At 44.9% G+C, this 14,064-nt stretch overlaps 1 protein-coding gene across 2 annotated transcripts in view; it reads left to right on the forward strand.

Moving 5' to 3' along the window:
* The first annotated feature begins 2,299 nt into the window (after positions 1-2,299).
* Positions 2,300-14,064, forward strand: part of AHCYL1 (adenosylhomocysteinase like 1) — a 40,266-nt gene continuing 28,501 nt past the window's right edge. Inside the window, exon 1 of one of the 2 annotated variants that reach the window (XM_057547181.1) lies at positions 2,300-2,714. In XM_057547181.1, coding sequence (XP_057403164.1) covers positions 2,595-2,714 — 120 coding nt within the window. In that variant the 5' untranslated portion in view covers positions 2,300-2,594. The remainder of the gene's footprint in view (positions 2,715-14,064) is intronic. The other variant, XM_007169446.3, reaches the window with a different exon arrangement.

The following is a 14,064-nucleotide window of genomic DNA, read 5'->3' on the forward strand; positions in this document are numbered from 1 at the left end:
CCTGTCGTCACCATCGTCAGCAGCAGCAGCAGCAGGCAATTCTGTGAGCCTAGTGTGAGGGAAAACCTGTTACTTTGGTGCAGGGGGCATAAAAGAGAGGCTGAACTCCAGTCCCCAGCCGTCTTGCAGTCTGAATGCTAACATGCACGGCAGAGCTGGGGGGCTGACACACAAAGCTCTCAGACAACGGGAGTTTTAAAAATCAAACCCAAAAGACAAAAACACCTATTTTTTTCTTTTTTTCAAATAAGCTAACCTAAGTCACATGTTTTCCTATTCAAGGGATGTGGAGTTTTCACCTCTGTTCCAGCTGGCCCTGCCTCTGTTCTCTAAGCAGGCAGCTCTGATCCCTGGACTCTGACAACAGTTTGGGCAAACCCACAGGATGAAGGCTATTTAGGCCATATGTCCAAAGAGTCCTGGGCAGGCAGGCATAGCTCCTGGCCCCAGCTGGGAAATAAGAAGAAAAGTGCCAGTCTGGCACCCTCATGGATCAATCTGGTATTCTGCTCCCCCATCTCTTTGTCCCTTCTGCTACAGGAATACTTCTGAGAGGGAAGTCAAGGGGCTTGAAAGAATGGGCAGAAGAGAGAATCCTAACAGTTAAAGATGAAGATCTGCAGAAGTGCATCCTTCCAGGCACCTCCACAGCCTACTTCAAACAGACAGCCTCATGGGGCTGGGTGGTTGGAACGTGGGAGTCTCTAAGAGTTCTGGGACCCCAGAAGCAAGTATTTCACACTCTTCCTAACCTTGAATGTAAACCAGTGGGGAAAACGTTTCTTCAAATCACTTCTTTCTCGAAAGAGCTGACCCTGCCAGAGACCTGCTGGGTTTCTGGATATAAGAAGGTGGGATGGGAGGAATTTAAGAAAAGGGCCCTGGGAAGACTGGAACACTCAGCAGAGTAGAGAGGAATCTGGCTTCCCAACGTCAATCAAGGAGGGGAAGGTGAGGTGGAGGGATGGGAAGCGAGGAACAGGAGGAAGGGAGATGAAACGACCATGGGCCAGGGAGCTTTGTGGGGCGGTGTGGCTAATGAGAAGTCCCGGGTGACGAGATAGCCAAAATAACTTTTCAGAACATTTCAGAAATGTGACTTCAAATTGTTTGTGGTGTGATGTAACCTCTCCCCTGTGGCCCACAAACCTTCATTAGAAGTTCTGCTACATGTTACGGCATTATTTTTGTGGTTGTTTTGGAATAGGGGTGCGGGTTGAAAGGAGAAGGGACTGTTTTCCATATTTGAATTGACAGCAGGAACTAAAGAAACAGCCACAAGACCAGAAGAGTGACTAAAGCTTCAGATGAGGCAGAAAACTAGAGCCAGAGGTAACCTTGAAAGATCTAAGTCTCCCCGGTAATTCACAGAAATCAGGGAAGGGGGGGAGCATTGGACTTTCCACAGGACGTGGGAATTTGAGCCAATGTCATTTGAACGTCAAATGACAAGCAACCTTAGCTGACATTGCCTTGCCAGCTGGACTAAAGCTTAACGAAACATAAAATGTATTACACACATCTGTACTACCCAGGGCCTTAGCACAGGGGTAGCACATAGTAGGGCCCAGTAATAGCACGTGAATAGTCCATGAATACCCTGGTGCGGCCCTGGAAGCTGTCAGAGTATAATGCTTGATCCGGAGAGGGAGGTGGTGGGGGGGACAAGACGACTTCTCTTCCCCTCCCCCACCCCTCCTTCTCCACCCTCTGACCCATCATTAGCCCTATCCCATCAGCTCTGCGGCACGAAGGTCCTGTAAACAAGCAAGGCCCAGCGGAGACGGTGGTGGAGGAGGTCACTAAGAGTTGTGCAGAAACCACACTGCTCTGGGTCTGTTCTGCCCACCCTTACGGTGTCAAAGAGGCAAACGCTGCCTCTTGGGAAGGGGCTTCTGTTTCAAAGGGTCTGGGGAGGGGGCAGTGAGTGAGTGGGCTATCTTGGGCCCCGGAAGCTTCCTAGGACTGGCTGTAGGCTGTGTCGTGTGGGGCTTTGGTCTGCTCACAAGCATCCCTACGCCCTTCTGAGGCCGTCCCTGGAACCCCGCAGGCCAAAGGCCCTCCAGTTCCGCGGCAACCTTGCAGGAACCACGCGCCGCTCACAAGGCTAATGGCGCCACCTGGCGGTACAAAGGGCCCGGCTCACCCCTGGAGCTTCTTCACGAGCGAGCTAGGAAAAAGGGGTGGCTTCGGCGGCCCAGTCCAGAGTGGTGACGTCATGACAGAGCGCCGTTTCTCCCCGCCTCTCCCCTGCCCGCCGGGAGCTGCCAGTACTCGACGTGGCGTCACCGCCCTCTACCCTTACTTTGCGTGCGTGTTTGCGTGCGGCGGAGGTGGTGGCGCGGGCCGGTCGGAGCTCCGCGTTGCTTGCTTCGGGTGCTCCTGTCGCTGCCGTCGCTGTCCGGCTGTCTTGGACCGCCGAGCGGACGAGGCGCCGGCCCCAGCACCTCAGCACCGGACGCGGCTCGGCGCGGGGCCCCGGCGGGAGGGTGGGCGAGCGCGAGTCGGAGGGTGCCGCGCGGGTAGGCGGGCGGGCGCCCGTAAGGGAAAGAGGCGGGGGCGGCGGGTCAGCCGCGGGCCAGGCCGGCCAGGGGATGTCGATGCCTGACGCGATGCCGCTGCCCGGTGTCGGGGAGGAGCTGAAGCAGGCCAAGGAGATTGAGGACGCCGAGAAGTACTCCTTCATGGCCACCGTCACCAAGGCGCCCAAGAAGGTGCGGGGGGCTCTGGGTGGCGGCGGGGGTCCGGGCCGGGGCCTCGCGGAAGGGGCGCGAGCGAGCCCCGGGCCCGGGTCCAGCTAGTTCGGGACTTCAGGGGCGAGGTTTGAGGGACCCGGGACGACGGAGGTGGTGTGAGGGGTGGAGGGTGAGCGGCCCCAGGCCTATCCCGAGCTGGAAAGGCAGACCCTGACCTCACTTTCCTTTGTCCCTCGGCCCAAGTCCTCCGGGATCTTTTCGAAACCCGACAGGGCCGGGCCTTAAATTTGTGGCTGACTTTTCCTGGATGAAGGGCCTCGAAGACGGGAGTGGGAGGGGGTGAACGAAGTGACCCCAGTGACCAGTCTCGGGATGAGGGTGTACGGGAAATCTCCTCTCAGGTGAGTGTGAAAATCTGATAGTGCTTCTTTGGGAGCAGTGGCCGGCTTATCCAACAACTGCGTGCGATCTTGGAGGCAAGATGAAAAAAATGCGTGGAGCTAGCTCTTTTATGCAGGTGAAAACGATGAGGGCAGCATGAAATTGAAAAGAAAACTGTGATTTTTATCTTTTGTGGTCGTCTAGTTTCGACATATTTAAGAAATTAACCTTTGGAGGTTGGTGACAGCAGATACTGTCATGGATACAGGTTGATCGTAGAGTCATGTGAATAGATCACTTAGGCATCCCTTGAGAAAGGAGCTTGGGTGGGTTGGAGGGGTGGGTGGTAAGGAACGATTGCTCATTCTTTACTGCACTTATTGAGGCAGAACAGGTTTAGTCTGTTGTGCTGTGGGTTGAGCTCAAAGGACATCCTTCTAATTCTCTTATTATGGAAGATTAAGTGGCAGCCTTTGGAGGTTTTAATCTCACCAGCTCTCTGAGTGGTGGAATTGGGATCTCTAGTGCTTTCTGAGCATTTGCTGCCAAACACATCTTGATTTTCTACATAACTGGTACCCAGTTAACAGTAGACCAGAGAACCTTTGCAGAGAGGTGACCTTTCTGAAACCAGTTAAGAACCTGGATAAATATTTCCCTCCTATATAAAGAGAGTTTCAAGGGTATCTCTTCCTGCAGTGTTTGATGGGATGCACTGCTTGTATAAACTGCACAAAGCAAGGTTTGCAGGAATAGTTACAGTTCTTCAGGCTGAACTAGGTAAGCTGTCGTAAGTGGGAGAGATGCTTTTTTTTTTTCTTTTAAGGAAATTAACCTACCAGTCCAGAAATCAAATGCAGGGTTGAAAAGACAGGTCACCATTGTGTGCTTTAGCTCTGTCTTCCCACAAAATTTAGGTCTTACCAATAGAATGCCTAAAAAAACTTTGTAGAAGATCCCTTGATTCTAAGAAGTCTGACCTTATTTTTAGTGCTCTCAGTTCAGCTGACTGCTTTGTTGGAGCAGTAAACCTTTGTAATCTGCACTATGTGGAGACAAAGTCACAGTCTTTATAAGCTAATGAAATATGGATAGTACCTGTGATGAGTTAGGGGAAAGAATGGGAAATCCCTGGTAACCTAATTCCCTGAACTCTTCCTCTCCCCATTAGCCTATCGTTTGTCTAGTTTTTCAGGGATTAGGCATCTTTTTTCTTACTTGCCTTTATTTTAGTAAGGCTTTGTTTCTGCAGGTGCCACTATTAATAAGACAAAGTTTGTGTTGTAGATTGTAGACTCCATAAAGGCAGAGACTTGTGTTCACCATTGTATCCGTCGTGCCTAGCTCTGTACCTAGCATATAGTAGGTACTCAAATAGTAATTGTCCATCTGGCTAACTAGTAATTGAGATGTCTTTATGGCTGCCTACCAGGAATAAATTTTCTTCTTTTCTTACAAGGAGAAATGTTGCTAATGTGAACTATTGTCAGGCCAAGGGCTAATGATTTTAGAGACTCATATTCCATTAGCTGAAAGGAGTGGTCTCTGCCAGGAATGTGGGAAGACCCTGTTGTAAGTTTCCATTTGCTGGTAAATGTACCCCTGTGTTTCATATTAATCTTGCTCTTTCTGAGCTTTGTTGTTTAGTATTTACACAGCACTTTGTATTAAAGTGCTTTATGATGACTAATTACCCTTCCCCTAGTGATGATGAAAGGCATTTATCTAGTTAATGAGTTGATCAAGGACTAGTCAAGGTCACATTGCAAGTCCTAAGTAATCTGTTTTTTCATAACTTCAGCTGAATCGGACATAATGACTTAAGTCACTTTTGTACTTCTGCCATGTGTTGATAATGTGAGAAAGCATGAGCAAAGTAAGAGGAAAAAATTTTATCTTGGCATGTATTGAATGGTGTGAGAAAAGGCCTCTTCAAATAGTGCTGTCCTTTGCCTGTGAGGATTCCAGCGTGGATCTAGACCAAGTAATCCTTGGATCATTCCAAGCCCTGAGGCCCCTCAGGAAATGAGGACATTTCTGGTGCCAGTCGGAGGCTATAGGTTACTTCAGGGTGACCTTGATGGTCTTCAGTCAGATCAGATTCCATTGTAACTAGTGAAGTTTTATTCATTTTGGGATATACTAGATGTCGTTCAATTAAAAGCATAGATAGCAAGATTCTTCAACTATGATCACAACTTACTCCTTTTTGTATGCCCTGGGATCTACCACAGTACTGTGTAATAATAGGACTTGTTTTGGTTTGATTCAGAGCTTGATCTGAGTGTCAAAAAGCCAACTAAATGGTACCACCTTGAGCAAGTGAGCTTCTGTGCCTCAGTTTCCTTATCTGCCAAATAAGTGCTTTTTGTTTGGAACAAGTGCAGATAGGTGTGTGTTGGGAGCTAAGATAGCAAAAGTGGTTTTTAAAAAGAAGTCCATTAGCATACTTACACTCCCTGTCTTTAATGAGCATTTGAGATGGCTTATAACACAGGACACACACAATATAGGTTGGAAGTCCAAACTATAGAAAAAAGGAAAAAAACATTGTTAACCCTGAGGGCTAAGACAGTGGACAAGGCTGATCATCACATGCAACTCTAAGCTTCCTAGGAGCCAGAGGATAAAAGGAATCAGAATTATAGTCTCATTAGCAGACATGGGAAATAATACACACCAATTCCTCAGGGAGACAACTTCTGCTGATAGTAAGTTCTAAAGGAAATTTTCACAGGACAGTATTAATAGCTATAGTATTGATTCTCCTGTTAAGGCTTGTTCATGACTGTCACTGGTGATTGGAATCAATCACTTTCAGATGGAATTGCCAGGAAGATTTGGGAGAGAAAAGGAGTCCTTGAGTTGTAAGGGCGGTGTACATTGTACCACAACTGAAGACAATCCTTGTTTAATGTTGGCAGTTATCAGTCAAACCAAACAAGTCAGCTAGTTCCCCATCATAACTGGGTATTTATCCCTCTTTTTCTGCTACTTTGTGTTACAGCTGTGATATTTGTCCTTGGGCTTTTGGAAATTGACATTGTGTCAAGTTTTTTTTTTTCATAGAGTAAACCCAAGCTTGTTGATGAAACCTCGTAAGATGGGCATGTTTCTCTGGAAGGTCTGTCAGAGCATCTGTACTTTTGAACATTTGGGGTGACTTTCTAGAGTGATACATTAGGCATTTGACCTAGGATCTGTACAGTCAGACCTTTACCACCAGCACAATAGGGGAAAGGAGAAAAAGAACACAACAGAACAATTTTGGTTGTAGGATATTCTTTGTAGGATATATTTGAATAAAGCATATTATAGCAGTAATTCATCAGAAGGGTCAGCTGAGACTTAGGAAGCATACCAGGTAGAGACCTAGTGGTAATGCTTAGATGTTTAGGATGGTCCTCTTCTTATCAGGATTATGTTATGGCTAATTCTTGGTGCAGTTTTATAGAATTTACACCTGTACTTCTTAGATTCACTGAGAAGTGATTTGATAGGTTGACATTTCCTATCTTCTCCACATCATTAGTATCTCTTACTTCTCTTTAGAATGACTGCTGTTTTAGTGCCAGTCTTTGAACAGGAGTCAGAGGTGTAAGAAGATCCTATCTCTTTTAGATTTCTCCCCAGATATTGATTACCTCTCTTTTTCTTATTTGATTCTGTTTAGTTCATTAGGCACAGTTTCCATATTACTTTGTTGTAAATTCCTTTAGATTTTTAACTTGTAACAGAAATCTGTTCATTGTCTAGATACCTTGCTGGCAAGATTATAAATGTGTACCTTTTGTTTCATCAGGAGGGTATCATTTGGATCCAGTGTGTGTTACCCAATATAATATTCTTGTAAAGTAGTTTATAAAAGATATTTTGATACATAGAATCATGTAGATCTTTAGTTGCCTGTGACTCCTAAAAGTCTACTCTGTCACCTCAAGTAGTTATAATCCGTAAATAAGCACCTTAATGCTCTCTTGGGGCTGTTATTTAAAGGAACTGGCCAATAAAGGAGAATCATTTATACCTATCTGTTTCTCAAGTTTGGAAATTTGAATATTAAAATTTTATAAAGAAGGGCCAACCTTATACTGGGTGTAGTAATTCAGAATACATCCCCTTGTGGTGGCTCAGACGCATCCCCCTCATGTATGAAGAACAGTACATTTGCATAGACCAGAGTTTTTCCTGAAATCCGAGAATCCAAAGTTAAAGACAGATTCTTACCACAAATTTTCCTTCCAGTTCTTGTCAGCACTATCGGTGTCTTGCATGTGGTAAGTAGTTAAAAATTCACATCGAATTGTGAATTCTATTCTGATTCTGTATTTCCCTTTGACTCATTCACGTAGTTCTCTTGCTATCCCACTGTTGTTTGGCTGTTACCTGAGACCTCTTTAACTTCCCCTTTTTTATTCTTAAAACTGTGAGGAGGAGTAGTAGTATGATGTAAGTTAAGCACTTGATTTGTGGAGTGAGGTTTACCTTCAGCCTCTACCATCTCAAAGTTGTGTGACCTTTGGACAAGCTGGGTGACTTAACCTGTTTGAGCCTCCATTTTTTTACCTGTGAAATGAGGAATAATGATAGTCCTACAAGATTGTTGAAGAGACTAGCATTTAGTAAATACTAATTAGTGTACTTACTCCTTTATAACTAGAGTGACCATATGTCCTGGTTTACCTGGTACAATTCAGGTTTATGCCTGTTATCCCAGCATGCTAGTCAATGAGTGCCTTCTTACACTCTGAAAAGTACCCTGCTTTATATGGAATTTCAAAATATTCTCAAAGAGCCAAAACAAAGATGTTTCTATTGGAATATCTTTTCAACAGGAAATTTCCCTGACAAAAATGTTATTTTATGTAGAGCTTACTCCTGTTGAACACTAGACTACTTGTTGATTTCCAGGAAGTACATAGACAGTGGGAGAGTTTAGAGCTTATGATAGAAATGAGATATGTTCTACCTGACCACTCCCCCACCTCATTCCCCATAATGCACAGTGTACCCATAGAATGTGGGCGTTTGTCGGACATTGGCCTGAGTCCAGGAGTTTATTTCCTCAACCTGCAATAGTTTGGGAGTCTTTCCAAACTAGAATCTTTGAATCACATGAAACAATTCCAAAGGCTCATCTGAGCTGTGACCTTATGTTTGTATATAGTCACCTTCAGATCCCAGCCCTGTGTACTCCAACTCCCTCACACCCACTCAGGTACTGTTTCTCTCTGCTCTAAACAGCCTGCTCTTAATTACGTGGAACTGATTTTCTCTTGCAGAAATGTGTGGCCTTTGCTCCATAGCAATTACAGATCTAGGGTGGAGCACCCTTTGCCTTTGTTAACACTCATACTGGTTTCATTTTTGTTCCTGTCTCTGTTCAGTTTTTCTAAAGGATACAGGCAGGTGCCTTAATCTCAGAATGTATATAATGATTGGTACTGCTTAGCAATATACAGTGGGGCTTAATCATTTACTACCCAAACAGGACACAGAATAAAACAGTGTAATGAACTACTGGTGAAAGGTATTATTTGGAATGCTGGGGAGAGATTGGGAAAGCACTTTGACAGAACCACAAATCTAGGACAGCAAAGCATGTTCCTGCTTTCTTGTCTTGAAAGCCCCAGTGCCTCAGCTAATGTGCCTCTGTACTTAACTTCTAGGGCTTAATGGGCTTAAAGTGTTCTCCTTTACCAGCCCAAACCAGTTCAGTTCTTTTAAAATGGACACCCTGTACTTAGTTGTGTGCTAGCAGTGAGGCTTAAACGGGAGGGGTTTGGGACTGCCCACTGTTCCATGGTGTTCATCTTGGACCTGCCTCAGGTTTAGTTCTTTACAATCTGAAGAGCTGCCCAGCTAGAGCAAGCCCTGTTGTTTATGTATTTTTGTCTCTTTTCCTGAGCCTGTGTGTGTACAGTGGCATCAGTGGAATCCCACTGCGCCTATGTGCTCAAGGTGCCAAGGAAAATGCTAATGTGCTGATCTGCAGTGTGCGCAGCTCTGTGAGCTGGATGGTGAACTGGTGAGTAGCAGAATGAAGGGGCTGAAGGCCTGGAGCAGATGAGTGTAACCCTGTTCCATTCATTTTGGCCTCCTGAATGAAGCTGTTCATACCACTGTGTTTTGAGCAATGTCAGGAGTTTGGAAGTTCTGTTTTTAATAAATGGCTCCTACTCTTCTAGTACTTATTAATTGTATTAAGGTGAACCTTTGAAGGACAGATTTCCATGGGTATTATAATGGGAATTACTTTTTCCCTTTACCCCAGGACTGGCTTGACTGCAAGTCAAAGTTTCTGGGCTATGACCTATTCCAATTATGGTTTTAGGATCCTGAAATCAAAAAGGAGACCTGTCAGGAAAGTCAGTAGGACAGATTCTGCTCTGCCCTCTTTGACCACCCCACATTGTATCCTTACTCAAAGGCTTTAAGGAAAACCTTTTTGGGCTCTCATGACAGTTAGCTTTATTTTGGAGATGTAGAAAAGAGCTATTCTCTTTGAATTCTCAAAGTTCACCCCCCACCCCGCCTCTGTTGCTAACTTCAGAAGGGAGGTCAATAAGTAGACAAATCTGTGTGAAAGGTAGATAAATAGGTTTCTCTTTTGCCAGTGTGAGGGAATGCTCCTGAGATAGTCACTGGATTAGAGACTCCAGAACAGTGGTTCCTAATCTTTTGAGTCACAGATCCCTTTTTAAAAATCTTATAAAAATCACTGTTCTTTCCTCGGCAAAATTCAGGAGCACAAAAACTTATACTTTCAGAGGATTTGTGGGACTCCCTGAAACTCATCTCTGGATCCTGGCTTTAAAAGCCCTGATTTAGAAGGCCAGGCCTCTAAGCCATAGTATCTCTCTCCCTTACAGATCAAGAAACAGCTGAGATGAACTTGCCAGCTTGCAGCTTGTCCTTGGAACAAAGCTGAGGCTGTTGATGTTCTTTTCACCCCCCTCTTTGGGATGCTCCTCAGCTTCCCAGGAGACTCATTATCAATGCCTTGAGGGTTCAGCTGAGGAGCTTATGCACACTGAAACCAGCGTTTCAGCAACTTTTGGGAGTTTTTGTACTATCTCAGCCCCATTGCTCTCATAGGAACTGTTGGTACCCCTAAATCTCCAGAGTTGATTCCATAGCAGTGTTTAGAATAGGGGACTCACTAGACTGAGTATCAAAACTAAACAAAATAATTTGCTCCTCTGTGTCTCTCAGAAATAGGTTTGATTTCAATGTAGTACTTCTCAGACTGTTTTCAAGACTGACGGTGATATCTGAATCTTACTTTTCATTTGATTTCTCTAGACCAACAGTATTAAGGACAAGGATCATATCCCATACATATGTTTAGTATGTAGGGCCTGGTACATAATACAATAATTGTTTACTGAGTAAAGTATTTTGAGATGCTTGTCCCTAGGAGGAAGTGAGTTGGACTCACATGGTGACTTTGGCTCACTTTCCCCTTCAGCTGGCCAGTGTTGTTTTTCTAACTTAGACCCCCTCCCACGTGAGTGATAACGGAGTACCAAGAACTGCAGGTGAGAAATTGATGAGAATTTCTAACAGCTTTGTAGATCCCTTTATAATGCCAGAAATAGGTAAGAGAATCTTTGGGCTAAGATTTGAGAATCTTAGCCCAGTAGCATGAGAACCACAAGGCAGTAGGCCAGAAGCTTAAAGGTGTCCTTATGACATAATGGGAAGGGTAATTTGAATTTCCCACCAAGTTTTAAACCCTTAGCATTAGGGACACTGCCCACAGTTGAAACTGGTATCCTGGTTTACTCTTGATTTAAGCTTACTCTTAGGGTGTTTGAGATTTGGGGGCCAGTGATGAGTTGAACAGTTTCATTTTGGAATCTGTGTTGGAATCCTAAAAGTAATAAACAACAGCTCTGCCTGGCAGTGCTGAGCAAACTTCTGATTCTTCTCATTCTGCAACCCTGGCTGCCTCTTCTGCACCAAAGGCTGAGCTCAGTGCTCAAAAGCTATATGTGCCCTTGTCTTTGAAACACACCTTCTTCAGAGTCACAGTCTTCAGGGAACTGGGCCAGTGCTTGCCCTAATCAGGAGCTTGGGCTCTGGTTGGCACTGAGAATTCTGTGTAGGTTGTTTCCCCACAGTATGTAACCTAGGCAGGATTCAGGGGAATGGGGGACCTCCAGAATTTTGCTGCTTTGGAAGTAGAAGTCTGTGCTTTGTAGAAATGGCAAATGTGTTCAGTTGTTCCGGTAACTAATTCAGTTTCCTGTGGGTGGCCAGGTGGCATCCAGCCTCTAATTCAGTACTTGAGTTTTTAGTGTCCAGAGCACCAGACTTCTTTGCAAGCAAGACATGAAGATTCCCAGTTTTCAGCTCTTATAGAGAATAGCCCAGCTGGCTTGTCATGCTGGACTAGATGAATTGTGAATGTTAATTATACTGATCAATACAGTGGCCTTGGTAACAGGCTTGTAGCTGCTGTAGAATCTGTTTACTTCAGGTTTGTAACAGAGAAGAGACCAAGCTGGTGGAGAACATGGTGTTCTCAGTGTCAGTCCAAGGAAAACGCACACTGGATGGACTGACCCTATGGCACCCCTTCCCCGGGACTTCCCAGAGGGAAGCATTACTCTGGTGGTGGTTTCTGTTCTTATTTGCCAGTTGAGAATTAATTGAGGTTGGAAAAGGCTTGGTTTTTAATTGGGTGGAGTAAAGAATGTTTACAAATCAGGAAGGTTAAGAAGGAGCGCACGGGGGCTTCCCTGGTGGCGCAGTGGTTGAGAATCTGCCTGCTAATGCAGGAGACACGGGTTCGAGCCCTGGTCTGGGAGGATCCCACATGCCGCGGAGCGGCTGGGCCCGTGAGCCACGGCTGCTGAGCCTGCGCTTCTGGAGCCTGTGCCCCGCGACGGGAGGGGCCGCGATAGTGAAAGGCCCGCGCACCGCGATGAAGAGCGGTCCCCGCACCGCGATGAAGAGTGGCCCCCACTTGCCGCAACTGGAGAAAGCCCTCGCACGAACCAAAGACCCAGCACAGCCAAAAATAAATAAATAAATAAATAAAAATAAAATTAAAAAAAAAAAAAAAAGAAGGAGCGCACGGGGGCGGGGGGGGGGGGTAGGGGGGATGAATTGGGAGATTAGGATTGACATATATACACTAATATGTATAAAATAGATAATAGGAACCCTGCCGTATAAAAAATAAAACTCAAAAATAAATTTAAAAAGGAGAGAACCTATGTTGAGAGGCACCTCATTTCTCTAGTTTGTAATTAGGAGTGGAGAGTTGATGGGATTAGTTTCAACCCTTGCATTCAGGAGAAGGAACCCCTCCTATTTGGGGAGTAGAGGGTTCAGAATTCTGCACATTCTTTTCTGACTTCACAGGGAGGGGATTAGCTGAGCACTGGGCATGTTTGGAATGAGAGCACCTTGCCAATTTGGACAAACCCATTGTAAAAGTACAGTCTCTCTTCCTCAGACAGGCTCTTTGTCATGCTCTCCTAAACCCTTGTGGATCCATCTGAATGATTGTCTGTAGCTGACAGATGGAGTTGGTATTAAAAGCAGATTTTCTACTTCCTTGGCCTTATTTGTTTTATTTCTGTACAAGACTATCTAACTCATTTGTTCCCTGTGTTCCTTGAGTCACTTTATCAAGAGCCTGGTAAACTCCATGTGCTTGTGTTTGCTTTTTCAGATCCTGCTTAGATTGTCTCAGATCAGTCCTCCTCATGGAGTGGGAAGGAATAAAAGCTGGGGAGCTAGCTAGGGAGTCACCTAGGGAGCTTTTTCAAAATATTCGTAACCGGGTCCCTAACCTAGACCTACTTAATCAGAATGGGGAGGGGTTGAGAGTAAGGGGCAGGTGGAAAATGGGATGGTATCTGCATTTTGGAAAAGCTTTCTCAGCTAAACTTGAGAGAGCCCAGATTTAGAACCACTCTTTTAGATTATCTAGCAAGGCTAGCCAAAATTGTTGTGAAATCTGCTATTTGGATGGTAATGCAGCCACCACCTATCTCGGATGACTTTGGCCATGAGGGAAATCTTGTGCCCCATAAAAGAGGTCCTGAAAATAGCCTATACTTATTCTTCTTTTCCAAGGTATACAGAGTAAGCCATAACCAGAAATCATGCATCCCTGTCAACTCAAGGTTGAGCATCTACTGTGTCCCTGGACCTGTGCTGGCCACTTAGGATACATCAGTGAACAAGACAAAGGTCCATATCTATCCTGTGGCATTTACATTCTTATGAGGTTATTATTTGGGTCATGTGAGTCTGGTGTAGTGGTCCCGACTATTTGGAGTTTAGAGCCCCATCAGAGCTGTGCTTATCTTCCAGAAAAATTACATATATGTAACAATTTGCATATAAGGGGGAGTTGGCAGCCTGAAGCCCATCCATGGATCCCAGGCTAAAAACCTAGACAGTTTGCTTGCCTAGAATTGATTAATGTCGTGATTGGGATAAAGCAAGGTCATGAGTTCGGGTGTATGGGCATTTTATCTCCTAGCAGGACTGGGTTGTGGTTTCTTCATCTGTGTAGCCAAGGCAATTTGCCAAGAACTCAAGGGTGTCTCTAGAAAAAGTATAAGGAATGGCTAGACCTCCACTAAACCAATAGCATTTCTTTAGTCTGTGTTCTCTTTGAAATGTCAAGAATGATTTTGACTCTCTGTCCCCATCTCTAGTTTCTGGTTGGCTGAGCTTCTTGGACTCAATAGATTAAAAATCAGGTCAGAATATGAGAATTTCCTTAACATGATAATTTATATTGTGAATTCCTGGGTTAAGATAGTAAAATTATAAAGATCATGAGAGGACTTTTTAGTGAAATTCTGGCTTCAAAACATAGAAAATCACAGAAGGAGTTGATTGAGGGACTGAGGAAATAGCCAAAGAGTAAAGATCAGAGAGAGATGATAGGAAAAATCGGGCAGAGCTCAGAGAGACAGTTAACTAAGCTGGTAAGCCAGGTAGCCAGGAGAGCAGT

This window comes from Balaenoptera acutorostrata, chromosome 1, assembly GCF_949987535.1.
Source record: "Balaenoptera acutorostrata chromosome 1, mBalAcu1.1, whole genome shotgun sequence".
Lineage (NCBI taxonomy): Eukaryota > Metazoa > Chordata > Mammalia > Artiodactyla > Balaenopteridae > Balaenoptera > Balaenoptera acutorostrata.